Here is an 18,544-nt window from a genome sequence, read left to right as displayed (position 1 = left end):
TTTCCTACAACCTCCTTTAGTCTAAAATAAAGTTTATGTCACTAATGACGAGGCCTAAAATATTATAATGCCTTATCTGGCAATTAATATCAAGAAATCTTTTCCAGAACAGCACCTTAGGAATTTCAATTGTCTAGTTACAATAAGGCATAATGAAAGAATAAATATTTTAAAGGGCTGACAGGAAGAAATTTTCTCCTCAAGATTATTTTGATAGCCTGGAACAGGAGTTGACAAACGATTTTCTGTAAAGGGCCAGATAGCAAATATTTTAGGTTATGTAGGTCCCATGGTCTCTCTGAACTACTCAACTCTGCTGTTGCAGCATGAAACCAGCCAAAGAGTAGCACATAAACGAATGGATGTGGCTATGTGTTTCAATAACGCTTTATTTATAAAAACAGCAAACCAAATTTGACCCATGGGGTATATTTGCAACCCCTTAATCTAGAACTTGTAATGATTCAAGAGAGTTTGAAACAAAAAATTTAATTTTGATAAAACATATTATTGTTGTTAAATATAAATCACTACACTTGGGGATACCTAGCTGATTCTCAGATGAATTGAGTGTATTTTAAAATCTTTTTAGGTTTTCCTGTTTACCTTTCCCTCTCTATTATACAAATTATAATGGAAATTTCTAAATTCATTAAAAAATGAGACAATTTCTATCAACTAATGAAAAAATTATGAGAACTGAGACTGCAAAACTTTGGCTTTTTAGTTTCATACTAAATTTGTGAACTCAATATAATAATTTTATTTTCTGGGTTTAACAAGATAGATCTTACAGAGGAGTTTTTAATACTATCATTTAAAATACCTATAAGAAAGGCACTTATAAGATAGTCACTGAAACAGATCCATTATTAATTTGAATTATTTTTCTGGTTGATCATTTAAAAAGCTCTCTTTGTTTGGATTTGATTACACTTAACCTTTGATTGTTATTAGGACTTGGAGTAACAGTATAAGTACCATGTAACCAACTTAGTAAATAATTTAGGATGCAATTTCAGTGTAAATTATGATTCACATAATTAGTACATAGGTAGTATAGGTATAAGTAGCCCCTTTGTCCTGTCTAAGATGTTTAGACCAGATGAATGTGAATATTTACAAAGTTCAGGGACATCCCTATTGATTTGATACAAAAAACCCCTGGTAAATGGCATTTAAAAGTAAAACATTTTCTCAGTATAATTCTAATTTTAATCCTATTATAATTCTAATTCTAATTCTGAGTATAATTGTAATACTCAAAAGGATTGGATCACTGATTAAAAACTTGTTGATTGTAGATACTCAGAAAAAGCAATGTTATCCTCTGTGGTGATTTGTAATTCTACTGCATTTAATATTGTAGGATAAATTATAAGTTATTTGAAAAGTTAAGCATTTCAGATTTTTCATTCTGTTTCTCTGTCTTTTAAAAGTAAAAGACTGAAGGAAAAGATGTAGAGAAAAGAGTCTTCATTTCAGTCTTTTAGTGAATTTGGTAAGGGTAAAATGATATCAAAGCAAAGATTGGTTAGGACAAAAGACATATAAAGACAGAAACTAACACAACATTAGACTTCTTCTTACAAAGATTTTGGAAAATTTCAAGAGGGGATGATTACTTCACAGACTGGAATGTAAGCCCAGTTGGAACCAAGGTCTACAGGGCTTTTGAGGTGTCTAATGTTGAAAATCTCAAGTTGACTCTCTAGTTAAAAAAAGCTGGAGAGGAGAAAGGAAAATTTTTGTTCTGGAAAAGTGTTCTTCTCTGATGCAAACAGAAATCCATCTTACAAAGGAAGAAGTAGAGATGAGTTGCCCTAATTTAGTCTTTTGGAAGCAGAAAAAAGATTATGAATTTGCTAAAAAAACCCTTCTGTTTCTTCTAAATATTACTTTATAAGTTATGAGATGTCTTTTCTGTGCGTGTATGAAAATTTTCCAAGCCCCCAAAATTCATAAAAATTAACTTGAAACACTGAAATCCATTTTGGAAAAGAAACAGAGTATAGAGAATCTTAATTTTTAAAAAGTTATATAAAAAAGAGATCTAGTAATTGGTTGGTGCTTTCATTTCAAATATTTTATCCACTTTCCTTTTTTATAGCTTTTCTGTTTGGAGAGATGGAAACATTCAAATATTAAAAGTATTCCACAATATGTGTTATTTAAAAAACTCTCAAATCCCAAAGTGGTGGTAATAAACTTCCTATTAATATAGTGATTAAATCAGTTTTAATCTTCTGTGAATCTAGTAACAAGAATGGAATAAACTATTAGAATCATGTTGTAAACCTCAGAGGAAATAGAATGCCAAATGTTAATCTGAAAAGCACACTTTGAATTAGCGAAAAATAATGCTACTAGGCTTTTCTGTTTTTCTTCAATAATGTACATATATATTGAGACCATACTCTAGCTGTTCTATTTTATTACATGTATTATCTCACAGCTGTTCTGGAAGGCAGGTATTAAATTTATAGTTCTTAACATATAAAGGAACAAGCATAGAGAAGTGGAACTCTGGTGCACATAGAATGTAATATTGTCATGATTTTGTTGTTATTTAATGAACATTTCTAAATGTGATAACTAGTTTATCTAACATAAACAGATACTAATCCTTTAATATGATTTGCAAGAACACAGATTAAATGGCAGAGTTCATTGTCAGTTCTCTTCAAGGGCTAATTTACCTCACACAGGGGCCAGGTAACTCCTGTAAAGGCATTTCCTGCTCTCATTTTAAATGTTTCTTATGGCAGCCACAAAACTTCTTTTGAGAGGAAAGTAATACACAATTTTAAAGGTTTTTTTTAAGAAAAAATTTCCATTTTGATCAAAGAAATATTCATCTAAGATACTCCTACGAATGGGTTTGTTATATTACATAATTTCTTGTCCAAATTTAGTGCTCAAGTAAGAATTGGCCATGTATTATTAAGAAAAGATGGTTAAAAAAGGATACATCCATAGGAGTTTGGGATTAACATATACACACTACTATATATAAAATAGATAACCAAAAGGACCTAGTGTAGCACAAGGAACTATACTCAATATTTTGTTATAACCTATAAGGGAAAAGAATCTGAAAAAGTATTTATATATATATATATATATATATATATATATATATATATATATATATATATATATATATAAATAAAATACATGTATAACTGAATCACTTTTCTTGTACACCTGAAACAAACACAACACTGTAAATCACCTATACTTCCGTTTAAAAAAAAAACCAAAAGGATACATCCACAAGACTTCTTGAATTTATTTCAAGTCTGTGTTCTTTCACTATCACAATTCCTGTGTGTATGTGGAAAGCATCTATAATTCCTTTCTTGTATGACTGCTTCTGAACTAGGTTATTTAACATAAACTCCTTGGGGATACATATAAAAATAGGAATTTTCTGGGAATATATCACTTCCTGAAAAGTCAGTTGACTATATCTGGCTCAGAATTTTCTCTTCAGAAGGTCATGCACTCATCAGGAATTTGTTTGGGTGAAACTGCTTTTAAAAACACCTTGAGATAATGTGCCCAAAGATCTAATCCCATATGAAATGCTTCTGTGAGTGGTTAAGTTATCTGAAAAGCCTAGTTAGCAATTTTTTACTCTGCTGACAAACTCTGCTTTGTTGAAACCTAATGGTAGCTATTGACGGGTAAGAATTTCCTTTGGGGGCTTCCCTGGTGGCGCAGTGGTTGAGAATCTGCCTGCCAATGCAGGGCACATGGGTTCGAGCCCTGGTCTGGGAAGATCCCACGTGCCGCAGAGCAACTGGGCCGTGAGCCACAACTGCTGAGCCTGCGCGTCTGGAGTCTGTGCTCCGCAACAAGAGAGGCCGCGACAGTGAGAGGCCCGCGCACCACGATGAAGAGTGGCCCCCGCTCGCTGCAACTGTAGAAAGCCCTCGCACAGAAACGAAGACCCAGCACAGCCATAAATAAATTAATTAATTAATTAAAAAAAAAAAAAAAAAAAAGAAAGAATTTCATTTGTATCATACCAAACTTGGCTTCAAATTAAGAGTATGGAACTAAAGTGGTATCATGAGTTTTTATGACACTCCTAGTCTTCTACTTAACTGTCAACTGAAGAATAATCTTTTATTTGTCATTTTGACCACCAATTAATTGTGTCAAATATCCTCATACACACTATGTTTTATGTTTTATTTATAATTTTATTATGCTATATTATATAATACTATATATTGTATAATAGATAGTCTTTAAATATGATACTTTATAATATATAACATGTTATACTAAATATATAAATGAGACATAAAATAGTGTGTGAGAAAATTCACCATATAATTTGTTATATAATATACTGTAATATAATATGCTTATTACAGAGATTACCATTAAACATGTCATCCGAAGTGTTTCTCATCTTGGATACTACTTAAGAAGAATAAAGATTTGTTGAAAAAGCTACAAATTAAGCTATTAAGTCCATTATTTCCGGCCACTGCTCAGACTCACATATTAATAAAACCACATTGTACTGAAATGATGTTTATTTTGTAAAGCTCCAATAGGCATTCTGAATTGTGACAAGCAAGCACATTCTGAATTTTGTTTTTGAAATAAAACTATGGCAGAAGAGCCTTAATTTGATAACCGTAATAAAATCTATTAGAACCACAGTGGCGTTAACCCAGTCCGAAGGCCTAACGAGTGCATAAAATTTTGACAAATATTATAAGAAATAACAAACTTATGGCCAAAAAACTAAAAGTCTATAACTGTTTACTTTCTTCGCAAGTGTAAAGTTAAATTGAAAATGCTATAGGTCATTTCTAGGAATCCAGCAAGAAATTATTCAGTGTGCTTTTTTTGTTGACAGATGGAATTTATGTTTATAGACATTAACTATTAGAATATAAAATTATATCAGAAAAATAATCTTAGATGAAGATTCCTAAATTAGATGACAAAGGACATTTTAAATATTTTAAAATTTCATATCATTGTACCGAAGCCAATGCTTCAGTTTGTGGAAGCACAAATTAAAACCCTTCAGGGGATACTTACCCTTTTCTGTTCCTTTACATACTCTATCAATTCATCTCTTGTTCTCTTCACTGCCTCTTCCACAGCCTTTTCACTTCGCTTTTGCTCTTCTATTATTGCTGCCTTAACAGTTTCCTGTTTGTGGGAGGATGAAAAAAGTCAGGGAGGTATGTGCTATGACATGTTTGTGCCCATTTTATATAAACTAAAAACCCTCTTCAGTGGGTTGAGCTTATTCTGTTCAAAGCATACCTTTAAACAGGAATAAGAACTTACGAAATCTTTTGGGTTCTGTTAGAGATTCCACAGAATTCATTTTTCTAAACTGAGTGAAAGGGAAAAGAAATGGAGTAAGCCATTTATTGCAGGGAGCGCCTGACAGACTCCAATGGCTTCCTTACCAACCTTTCATTTGATGTTTACATGATTGATTGCTTTCCTGTACTTTGCACTGTCCACATAAGACTTCCAACTTGTGTTTATTCTTCCAAGAACACCCTAATGCTCTAGGCTGTTTTATTCACATTTAATTTTCCCATCATACAATAATCAAGTGTGGTCTGGGTGGTAAGATTTACAGCTAGTTTAGTTCTTCTGCCAGGTTAAGATGTTGAGAGCTGGACATCATGAATGAGAGGTAAGAATTCTACCCTGTGTGCTAATATATGAAATGAGAAATCTAGTGAAAAAGTGATATTCCCCATTTTACTGAAATAGCAATCAAGAACCCTGAGAGAGTTCAAATTTTCAGATAAAGAGAAAGAAGGCTAAAATTCTGAAAAAGAAATGTAACACTTCTCAAAAACCAGGAAATATTTTCTGCTAAAATAGCATTTCATGGATTGGAAGAATGCAACAAACTTCTATAACTTCCACTTGTCTACAAAGGTATCATCCTTTTTTTGAACAGGCTATCAATTAGAAAATGCCTTGAAATTTCTCAGTTGTATTTCCTTTATTTTGTTATTCTTGAGGACCCTTCACTTTGTAGTGTATATATGTTTTTGTTTAGTTTTTCCCAATTAATTTCAGACACATATATATCAATATATACATATATATATATAAAATCTAGAAAATATGAAGTAGTAAGAATTTTCTATTATGAATATATTTACTATAGAAAATTAGTAAATACATAAAAATATGAACACAAAACAAACACACACCCATACAAAATTGGGTATAAAGAGGATGGGACTCAAACTGTACATACTATTTAAAATACATTTTGAATATTTTAAAGTAATTATATATTCTTTTATGATTTTATATTTCATTACTGGGATGTATAATAACTTATTTTACTAATATTTATTCATGGATATTTTGGTTGTTTTTAATAAAGCAGTGACAAGCATCCATATATGTAACTTTGTGGTGCATATTAGATACTTCCTTAATTTCAATTCATGAGGTAGAATCATGTTGCCCAAGGGATATAATTTTTGAGCTCTCTTACAGCTTTTGACATTTTGTACAATTTTTTCCCATAAGCAGCCCATGAGAATAGCTGTTTTCTTGCAACCTTGATTACATTTAGTCTCACCAGTTTTTAAATCTTCGCTTATTTAAGGGATAATCATATCTAACTTTATTCTGCATTTAAAAAGATTATGTGATATGCAGCATTTTTCATAGAAATATTAGCAATATACATATTAGCTCTTATCATTTGCTTGATTGTGTCCTCTTCCCACTTTAATATTGGTAGACTCATAATTTTTTGGATTCCCTCCCTAATATATAAAGTTAAGTCACAAATCTCAAAAGCCCTATAATAAGACTTTGACAACTGTTACGCTTTATTTTCTATCACTAAGTACATTAAGCTTCAGTTCCATTGATGAAATAATAAAATACAAAGTTGTTTCCATGATTATCTGAAAAGATTAAAGTCAAAAAACTATAGTATTTTTTATGTTTAATTTTTTATTGAAGTATAGTTGATTTACAGTGTTTCAGGTGTATAGCCAAGTGATTCAGTTATACGTATACATATATCTATTCTTTTTCAGATTCTTTTCCATTATGGGTTATTACAAGATATTGAATATAGTTCCCTGTTCTATACAGTAGGTCCTTATTATCTGTTTTATATATAGTAGTGTGTATTTGTTAATCTCAAATTCCAAATTTATGCCTCCTCCCTGTCCCCTCTGATAACCGTAAGTTTTCTTTCTATGTCTGTGAGTCTATTTCTGTTTTGTAAATAAGTTCATTTGTATCATTTTTTTGGTTCCACATATAAGCGATATCATATGGTATTTGTCTTTCTCTATTTGGCTTCATTTAATATGATAATCTCTAGGTCCATCTGTGTTACTGCAAATGGCATTATTTCATTTTTTTTATGACCGAGTAATATTCCATATATATACCACATCTTCTTTATCCATTCATCTGTTAATGGACATTTAGGTGGCTTCCATGTCTCGGATATTGTAAACAGTGCTGCTATGAACACTGGGATGCATGTATCTTTTCAAATTAGAGTTTTCTCTGGATATATGCCCAGGAGTGGGATTTCTGGATCATATGGTAACTCTTTTTAGTTTTTTAAGGAACCCTGCATACTGTTTTCCACAGTGGCTGCACCAATTTACATTGCCACCAACAGTGTAGGAGGGTTCCCTTTTCTCCACACCCTCTCCAGCATTTATTATTTGTAGACTTTGATAATGGCCATTCTGACTGGTGTGAGGTGATATGTCATTATGAAAAAACGACAGTAATTTCTGGGAAAAAAAAGGACAAAAAAAGATTATTTAAAATAAAAGCATCTACTATTACAATTTCTATTGGTTTCATACTTACTAATTTGGAATTTGAAAATTTTCAGATTTTATAAAGGCAAAAAGTAGTGCATATATTACTAAGCCCTCTGAAATAAAACACATGAATAGTTCTTCAGTGAAGGGTATGAATATTCACACTATGTGGGTAAATTAAAAGTATAAGTTTCACATTAGTTCCAGACAGGTTTTGCCAACAGCCAAGTTACAGAAATCCTTGGTTTTCAAGGGTTTTATAATTTTAAAACTACTGTAGATCTGGATTATTTGAATATAAAAGATAAATCCATATCATACTGAATATCAACCAGAATTTCTATCTAGTAAGGGTCATATAAGTAAATTTGACTAGATCTGTTTGGTTGAAGGCAAAAGGATCAATTTAAATAAAAGGGATATATCCAGATAAAACATGAAGAGTTAGCTACTATGTTCTTCAGTTAACATTTTTTTTAGGGGGGAAGGGGCTGCAAGTTTACACTGTCTGCTCAGTCCACATTTTTGAGGATCCTCCTTTCCTAATTTTTGAGTTGAAGAAGAACATTTACAAAGAAAGTTTCCTTGATTCTCTCCTCCCCAGTTGGGAGTTAGGTGACAGTCAAGGTTGTGAAATCCATATACACACTGTATATTTAAAATAGATAACCAACGAGTACCTACTGTATAGCACAGGGAACTCTGCTCAATATTCTGTAATAACCTAAATGGGAAAATAACTTGAAAAATAGATACATGTATATGTATAACTGAATCACTTTGCTGTATACCTGAAACTAACACAACATTGTTAATCAATTATACTCCAATATAAAATAAAAATGAAAAAAAATGAATAAATACTACTTGTCAATAAATATCTTTGAATATCATACAAAAGTAAAGTTTAAGACTTACATTTTCTAACCAGCCCAAATTCTCAATTACTTAGAAATGATGAATGAATTTTGTGTGCATATTCAAGTGCGTGTAAATATCTGCCTGCATGTTTTGTTGAATTCCATGAATGAACTTAATTGTCCCTACGAGTCATGAGAATTAGTCTAAAATAAAATACACCTCACAAGAGATGAAGATTTGCCACCAATGAGTATATTCAAACAGGACAATTCTGAAAGAACATTTTCCGGGATATTTTAGTAATGGCCAAACCCCTGGGATGTGATATATTCTCTAGGGCAGGGTTTCTCAACCTTGGTACTACTGACAATTCCTTGCTGGGGGTGGAGGTGGGAGTCCTGTTATAAGCAGCATACTTGGCATCTGCTCACTGGATTCCCTCCAGGTGAGAAGCACTGCTCTAAAATAAACAGTTTGGAGGGAAAAATATCCATTTGCATATGTGTTATGGTTTGTTTGTTAAAATATATGTTAACACTTCTCATCATAAATATTTTTTTGTCTAAAAATAAAATATGTGCAAGAAATCACATCAAACGATTATATAACTAGTTTTTAAGTGTGGAAGAAAGAGTTCTACATCCTCATTTTTAAAAAATGAATGACTGGGATCAGTTTCTATACTGTTACAATTAAATATGTCATGATGAATGTCATTTAGGGCTAGAAGCTTATATAACATTTTGTATAAGATTTAAAAATTTCTCCTCATTGCTTAAAAGTATAGTTATGCTTTAGTATCCATTAAATCCACCATACATTTCAGTAAAAATGGGATCGTGACTTAATAAACGGTCTGAGGTTGTTCTTTATCAGTGCGATTTAGTTAAGGATTGTAAACACAGTTAAATTATTTATGGGAAACAAATCACAGCAATCAATTTAATTTTGATCTGTGGGCCGTAAAACACAGTATCAAAGATTTTTCTAGGGCAATAGTGCACTTAATTTTTGTTTCTATACATGACGTATGCATATTATCTAACTATGTATTATTTTAAAAGTTGCACGACGTTGTGGAAATGCACCTTAGAAAATGAGTGTCTGAATCATAAGTAAAGTCAAGCTGCTGTATGCACTTCCTGTGCATCAACAGTTAAAAAAAAGAAGTGAGACTTCTATTCCTACACAAATTTATGAGCTCACACTACAGCTCCATCAGTGCTTTTCACACATTGATCCAACTGCAAATGGAATTTCCACATTTCAAAATCCATTCACTGGGCAACTGAGGAGCTTTCATCTAACTTTCAATTGGAAATAATTAATCTGCACTGTAATGATATGCTAAATGGAAAATATTAATAGAAGAACCTGATTCTATAGATGCTTCTCAACTAATGAATATGCTCAATTAAAATCATATGCTCATTGACAGATATCAACATTTGCCAGTACCTATTTGTGTGAAAGACATTCTTAAAGATGAAATATGTAGTCTCATTACATATTAGCATTAATAAATGAGTATTTGTAACCATTTTTGATGATAGGGATACTTAATTGAACCACAATTAAGTAAAATGTTATCCTCCCCAAAGAGAATTCTATTCTTCTCACCAGTAGAGCTACACTATGAAAAATTATCCTTATTATCAATACTACATTTTGAATTTCATCAATAAAAAAAATTTGTGAATATCTGCTTTTTCTTGGGTTAACATGAACTCCTACATAATATTATCAATTAAGCCTCTTGGCCCATAAATGACTGAAATATTTAATATCTGGCCCTTTACAGAAAAAGCTTGCCAATCCCTGATTTAGCTCATAATTCTGTAAGTTGGCAATCTGAGCTGGGTTCAGCTGGACAGTTCTTTTGGTCTTGGCTGGGCTCTCCCATGTATCTGCAATCAACTGCTGGGTCTGATGTGGCCACTACTACTAGGATGGCCTACGGTAGGATGGCTTGTTTCTCCTTCCTGTGGGCTCCCAGCTCCTGCAGACTAGCTCGGGATTTTTCACATAGCAGCTGGACAGAATTGTAAAAGAAGAGTGAAAGGTCTTTTAAGGTCTCTTAGATATGGGCTCAGAAATGATACAATGTTACTACAGCCACATTATATTGGCCTAAGCGAGTATGTATTAAACATTAATTCCAAAATTCTTATCTAATTGTCTAATTATCTTCTCAATATATTCAAAGATATCAGGCATTCTATTATGTTTATCTTCTTGGAGACAAATCTCGTGGACATATCTCCAACCTGGATTGGTTGTTCTCTAGGTCTGCTACATAGCTGTCTATTCTGGGATTTCCCTCAGTCATTTTTCTAGGGGTTTCGCTACATCTCTCTTGAGCTGTTATCTTCAGCTTTCTAGATACCACTGGATCCTTTTTTCTTGGTTTACTTCTTTGTTTTGATAGAGTACCTACTCCAGGAGATTCCTGAGAAAAGGCACATGAGAACTGTTTTGGTATCTCCTTTGTCTTGAAAATGCTTTCATTCTACCCTCACTTAATTTATAGTTTGGCTAAGTGTGAATTTCTAGGTTGGAAATCTGCAGTTTTCAAGGTTATTGCGGAGTCTGATTACATTCTGATTCCCCATCATTTGCACAGATTTTTTCTCTCTTATGAGAACATTTGTTAATTTTCTTTACCTTTGCTTTTCAAAAATTTAACAACAAACTTAGTTACAGGCCTACCTAGAAACTCATATCTTACAATCTAGAAAATCATGTCTTTCAGTTCTGCAAGATTTACTTTAATACTACTACTATTATTATTATATTGTTTCCTGCATTCTATTTTCTGCTTTTTTTATTATTATTTCTCAAAATCCTATGATTCAGCTAATGAACCTCCTGAACCGACTGCCTTATTTTCTGGTCTTTTCACTCCTATTTTCCATTTCTTCAATGGAATAAAATTTTTATACAATTTTCTCTGGAAGACTTCTATCACTTCATCTTCTGACTCTTGTTTTTTTAAACATTCTACTGTATTTTGTTTCTAATCCTTTTATTTGACTTAAAAAAAAAGCATCCTCTTCCTGTTTCATAGATGCAAAATCTTCTCTTACTCTTGAGGAAATTAATAAGTCTTTTAAACTTTTCATATATCCATAGAATCTGTTTTATTTTCTGCTTTTCATGGGCAATTCTCTGTTCATACTTGACTATTTGCTCATGTTTAAAGAGTAGAGCGTTAAAATGCTGAGTAACATCTCTGTGCTGCACTTGTGGTTTATGCACTGTGATCTTAATAGCAGAGCAATCTGGCTGCGTTGTTTCCTTCGGGCAATTTCTGATACCAATACATTTAAGTCTTTTATCTTGGGCTGACTAGATTCCTCAGAAAAGAATCTTCCAATTTCCTGTCTGGTTGTCAGCATTCTGAGAGCTGTGATGGGAAAAATGGCTAAGGTTCTCAATAAGCAGCTTAAACCTTTTCACCTTGCTGTCCTCCCAACCCCATTTCATTACAGCATCTATACCTTCAACTGTGCTTGGTGATCCCTGGTCTAGAGACCCTCTATTTCTTTTTTTTTTTTTTCCAGAGAACTAATCCCAGTTTTCTGCCAGAATTGGCAGAGAATAAGTGGGGATCTAACTGTTTATTAAACAGACTTCCAAACTTTCCTTCTATTTGAAGCTTCATCTTCATTTTCAATTCTAGAGATATCTGGTGCCACCAATGAGTAAGCCTTTTGGAGTTTCTACAATGTACACTGTATATTGTACGTTGGTCTTCTCAGTCATCTCCACTTCTCATTTAGGGCTCCATTTCAGAGTGGTTTTACAAGGGAGCAGGTAAAACTGCTCTTTTTAACTAGATATGTGTTAGAAAAAATTATGAAACTTTTTTACTTTGAAATAATTTTAGATTTACCGAAAACTTGCAACGATAGTACAAGGGTGCTCATATGCCCTTAATCCAGCTTCTCTTATTAACATCTTACATAATTATGGTACATTTATCAAGCTAAGAAATAGTATCATATAGTAATATTAAACAGATTACAGATTTTATTTGTATTTCATCAGTTTTTCCAATAATGCCTTTTTTCTGTTCCATGATTAAACCAGGGTAGAACATTGCATTCAGATATCATGTCTCATTAGTCTCCTCTAATCTGTGGTAGTTTCTCAGTCTTCCTTATTATATTGACACTGTTGAAGAGTACTTTTCAGGTATTTTGAAGAAATTTGGATTTGCCTTTTTTTTCCCTTATGATTAGACTGGGGTTATGAATTTTGGAGAAGAATACCATAAAGGTGAAGAATGCCTCTCATTGTATCATATCAGGGGCAACATGGCATTAAAAATAATTTATCACTGGCAATGTTAACTTTGGTCATTTGGTTAAAGGGCTATCTGCCAGGTGTCTCTAACATAAAGTTAACATTTTTTCCCTTTCTATAATCTGTTCATTAGATATGAACAACTAAGTCCAGTCAACACTCAAGGGGAGGGAAACTGGACTCCATCTACTGGGAGGGGAGTATTTACATTTATTTTTTAGAGATAAATGAATATTTTTAAACTACAGATACAGTTTCTTCAGCCGCTACAGAACTATTCAGCATTTCTAATTCTTCTTGCGTCAGTTCTGGGATTTATATTTTTCTTGGTACTCTTTCATTTCATCTAAGCTTTACAGTTGATTGGTATTGTTATTTATATTGCTATATCATCTCTGAAATTTTTATAGGATCTACATTATCCTATATAAAAATTCATTCCTCTGATAATGTTCATTAATAACATTCCTCTTTCGTCCATTAATCTTGTGAAAGATTTGTGAATTTTATGTCTTTAAAAAATGACAGTTTAGTATTTGTAAACTTTCTAATCTATGTCATGCATTTCTGTCATGACTTTTATTATTGTTTTCCTTCTATCTTCTTTGGATTATTCTATTCTTTCTTATCTAACTTCCTTAATAAATTGGAAGTGTTATTAATTAGCTCATTATTTTGCAGTCTTTTCTACTTTCTAATTTAAATATTTAAGGCTATGATTTTCCTCTGAAGTAACACTATAGATGCTTCTCACAGCTTTTTAAGTAAATAACTATTTTAAAAACGACTGCAATCTTTTTCCTTTGTGCTTAGCTTTCTTCTTAAATTTCATACACAGTGAAATGAACAAACTTTAAGTGTATCACTCAGTGGATATTTACATACATATACACCCATTTACTCACTACCCAGATAAAGAAAAAGAAAACTTAAATGCCACAGAAAGTTCTCTCATGCTTCTCCCCATCATAGACAACCACTATTGTAATTTCTATCCCCATAGGTTACTCTTTCTTGTTCTTAAAGGTCATAAAATTTGAATTACACCATATTTATGCTTTGGTGACCAAATATTATTCAACACAAAATTTTTGAGATTCATCCATATTGTAGAGTGTATCATTAGTTTGTCTTTTAATTTTGGTGTAGTGTTCCAAACAATACACCACAATTTATTCATCCATTCTACCAATAACGGATATTTGGAGAGTTTCTGTTTGGGATTATTATGAAGAAAGCTCCTTTTATCATTCCTTTACACATCTTTTAGTGGGCATAAGCATTAATTTCTGTTGAGTGCATACATAATTGTGGAAATGGTGGGTGCCAGAGTATACATGTGTTGAGCTACTTAGTAAATACTGCCACACACTTTTAAAAAGTAGGCAAATTTACACTCGCACCAAAAAAGAATTAGAGGTCCAATTAATCCACATCATTGTCAATGCTTGGTATTTTGTCGGTCCCTTTAATTATATCCATACCCAGGGCAGTGGTATACTGGTATCTCTTTGTGATTTTAATTCATATTTCCTGCATGAATAATGATATTGAGCACCTTTTCATATGCTTATTGGCCATTTTTGCATGTTGTTTTGTAAGGGCCCTTATTCCCAGGTTGTGGCTTTATTCCAAAAAGTAAGGCCTTTAAGGGATTCTCAAATGAAAGTCTTTGATTTATCAAAACACTTCTACCTTTGCAAGACTTAACTTACAACCCTTATTTCCCGAAAGTACCTGGTCAGCTCTTTAGCCTCTCAGCTGTTCTTTTTTGTTGCTGGATTTTAAGAGTCTTGCACTCTGCATATGCAATTTAGGATTTGGCCAAGGACTTGGGGGTAATCTGAACACAGATTTTTGTTGTTCTGAGAGTTTGTTCTGAAAGTATGCCTCTTGGCAGGCATGAACTCTGCCTCCTGCCTCATTGACCCTATAAGACTTTTTCTGCTTTTGAGTTTTAATTCTGCATGCTTCCAAATAGACAACAATTTTAAGACTGAAGGCAGGGAGGAGCTTCAAGATGGCAGAAGAGTAAGACGCGGAGATCACCTTCCTCCTCACAAATACATCAGAAATACATCTACATGTGGACCAGCTCCTACAGAACACCTACTGAGTGCTGGCAGAAGACTTCAGACCTTCCAAAAGGCAAGAAATTCCCCATGTACCTGGGTAGGGCAAAAGAAAAAAGAAAAAACAGAGACAAAGAATAGGGATGGGACCTGAACCAGTGGGAGGGAGCTGTAAAGGAGGAAAGGTTTCCACACACTAGAAGCCCCTTTGCGGGTGGAGACTGCGGGTGGCGGAGGGGGGAAGCTTCAGAGCCACGGAGGACAGCGCAGCCACAGGGGTGCGGAGGGCAAAGTGGAGAGATTCCCGCACAGAGGATCGGCGCCGACCAGCACTCACCAGCCCAAGAGGCTTGTCTGCTCACCCGCTGGAGCGGGCGGGGGCTGGGAGCTGAGGCTCGGGCTTCCGTCGGATCACAGGGAGAGGACTGGGGTTGGCGGCGTGAACACAGCATGAAGGGGCTAGTGCGCCACAGCTAGCCGGGAGGGAGTCCGGGAAAAGGTCTGGAGTTGCTGAAGAGGCAAGAGACTTTTTCTTCCCTCTATGTTTCCTGGTGCGCGAGGAGAGGGGATTCAGTGTGCCACTTAAAGGAGCTCCAGAGACGGGCACGAGTCGCGGCTATCAGCGCGGACCCCAGAGACGGGCATGAGACGCTAAGGCTGCTGCTGCCGCCACCAAGAAGCCTGTGTGCGAGCACAGGTCACTATCCACACCGCCCCTCCCGGGAGCCTGTGCAGCCCGCCACTGCCAGGGTCCTGTGATCCAAGGACAACTTCCCCGGGAGAATGCATGGCGCACCTCAGGTTGCTGAAACGTCACGCCGGACTCTGCTGCCGCAGGCTCACCCCGCATCCGTACCCCTCCCTCCCCCCCGCCTGAGTGAGCCAGAGCACCCAAAGCAGCTGCTCCTTTAACCCCATCCTGTCTGAGCAAAGAACAGACGCCCTCAGGTGACCTACATGCAGAGGCGGGGCCAAATCCAAAAATTTTTTTCTTAATAATTATTTTTTATTTTTTATTTTAATAACTTTATTTTAATTTATTTTATTTTATTTGATCCTCTTTCTTTCTTTCTTTCTTTCTATTTCTTCTCCCTTTTATTCTGAGCCGTGTGGATGAAAGGCTCTTGGTGCTCCAGCCAGGCATCAGGGCTGTGCCCCTGAGGTGGGAGAGCCAAGATCAGGACACAAGAGACCTCCCAGCTCCACGTAATATCAAATGGCGAAAATCTCCCAGAGATCTCCATCTCAATGACAAGACCCAGCTTCACTCAACGACCAGCAAGCTACAGTGCAGGACACCCTATGCCAAACAACTAGCAAGTCAGGAACACGACCCCATCCATTAGCAGAGAGGCTGCCTAAAATCATAAGAAGGCCACAGACACCCCAAAACACACCACCACACGTAGACCTGCCCAGACAAGGTCCAGCCTCATCCACCAGAACACAGGCACTAGTCTCCTCCACGAGGAAGCCTACACAACCCACTAAACCAACTTTAGCCACTGGGGATGGACACCAAAAAAAACGGGAACTACGAACCTGCAGCCTGCAAAAAGGAGGCCCCAAACAGAGTAAGATAAGCAAAATGAGAAGACAGAAAAACACACAGCAGATGAAGGAGCAAGGTAAAAACCCACCAGACTTAACAAATGAAGAGGAAATAGGCAGTCTACCTGAAAAAGAGTTCAGAATAATGATAGTAAATATGATCCAAAATCTTGGAAATAGAATAGAGAAAACACAAGAAACGTTTAACAAGGACCTAGAAGAACTAAAGAGCAAACAAACAAAGATGAACAACACAATAAATGAAATTAAAAATTCTCTAGAAGGGATCAATAGCAGAATAACTGAGGCAGAAGAACAGATAAGTGACCTGGAAGATAAAAGAGTAGAAATAACTACTGCAGAGCAGAATAAAGAAAAAAGAATGAAAAGAACTGAGGACAGTCTCAGAGACCTCTGGGACAACATTAAACGCACCAACATTCGAATTATAGGGGTCCCAGAAGAAGAAGAGAAAAAGAAAGGGATTGAGAAAATATTTGAAGAGATTATAGTTGAAAACTTCCCTAATACGGGAAAGGAAATAGTTAATCAAGTCCAGGAAGCACAGAGAGTCCCATACAGGATAAATCCAAGGAGAAACACATTAAGACACATATTAATCAAACTATCAAAAATTAAATACAAAGAAAAAATATTAAAAGCAGCAAGGGAAAATCAACAAATAACACATAAGGGAATCCCCATAAGGTTAACAGCTGACCTTTCAGCAGAAACTCTGCAAGCCAAAAGGGAGTGGCAGGACATATTTAAAGTGATGAAGGAGAAAAACCTACAACCAAGATTACTCTACCCAGCAAGGATCTCATTCAGATTTGATGGAGAAATTAAAAGCTTTACAGACAAGAAAAAGCTAAGAGAATTCAGCATCACCAAACCAGCTTTAGAACAAATGCTAAAGGACTTTTCTAGGCAGGAAACACAAGAGAAGGAGAAGACCTACAATAACAAACCCAAAACAATTAAGAAAATGGTAATAGGAACATACATATCAATAACTACCTAAAATGTAAGTGGATTAAATGCTCCAACCAAAAGACATACACTGGCTGAATGGATACAAAAACAAGACCCGTATATATGCTGCCTACAAGAGACCCACTTCAGACCTAGGGACACATACAGACTGAAAGTGAGGGGATGGAAAAAGATATTCCATGCAAATGGAAATCAAAAGAAAGAGGGAGCAGCAGTTCTCATATCAGACAAAATAGACTTTAAAATAAAGACTGTTACAAGAGACAAAGAAGGACACTACATGATAATCAAGGGATCGATCCAAGAAGATATAGCAATTGTAAATATTTATGCACCCAACATAGGAGCACCTCAACACATAAGGCAAATACTAACAGCCATAAAAGGGGAAATTGATAGTAACACAATCATAGTAGGGGACTTTAACACCCAACTTTCACCAATGAACAGACCATCCAAAACGAAAATAAATAAGGAAACACAAGCTTTAAATGATACATTAAACAAGACGGACTTAATTGATATTTATAGGACATTCCATTCAAAAAAAACAGAATACACAGTCTTCTCAAGTGCTCATGGAACATTCTCCAGGATAGATCATATCTTGGGTCACAAATCAAGCCTTGGTAAATTTAAGAAAATGAAATCATATCAAGTATGTATTCCGACCAAAATGCTATGAGACTAGATATCAAATACAGGAAAAAGTCTGTAAGAAATACAAACACATGGAGGCTAAACAACACACTACTTAATAACCAAGAGATCACTGAAGAAATCAAAGGGGAAATCAAAAAATACCCAGAAACAAATGACAATGAAAACACGACGACCCAAAACCTATGGGATGCAGCAAAAGCAGTTCTAAGAGGGAAGCTTATAGCAATTCAATCCTACCTGAAGAAACAAGAAACATCGCAAATAAACAACCTA

The 18,544-nt window shown here is 34.7% G+C and overlaps 1 protein-coding gene across 22 annotated transcripts in view; it reads right to left on the bottom strand.

Annotated features, from left to right (window-relative positions):
* The window catches only part of CCDC91 (coiled-coil domain containing 91), a 422,422-nt gene that overhangs the window by 86,974 nt on the left and 316,904 nt on the right, over positions 1-18,544 (bottom strand). For all 22 annotated transcript variants that reach the window (XM_082352212.1, XM_082352191.1, XM_082352211.1 and 19 more), the window contains one exon: positions 5,071-5,184. In XM_082352212.1, the coding sequence (XP_082208338.1) occupies positions 5,071-5,184 (114 nt within the window). The remainder of the gene's footprint in view (positions 1-5,070; positions 5,185-18,544) is intronic.

This window comes from Balaenoptera borealis (assembly GCF_965194805.1).
Source record: "Balaenoptera borealis genome assembly, chromosome: 13".
Classification (NCBI taxonomy): Eukaryota; Metazoa; Chordata; class Mammalia; order Artiodactyla; family Balaenopteridae; genus Balaenoptera; species Balaenoptera borealis.
The sequence above is the reverse complement of the archived record's forward strand: the minus strand, read 5'-3'. Positions and strand labels throughout refer to the sequence as shown.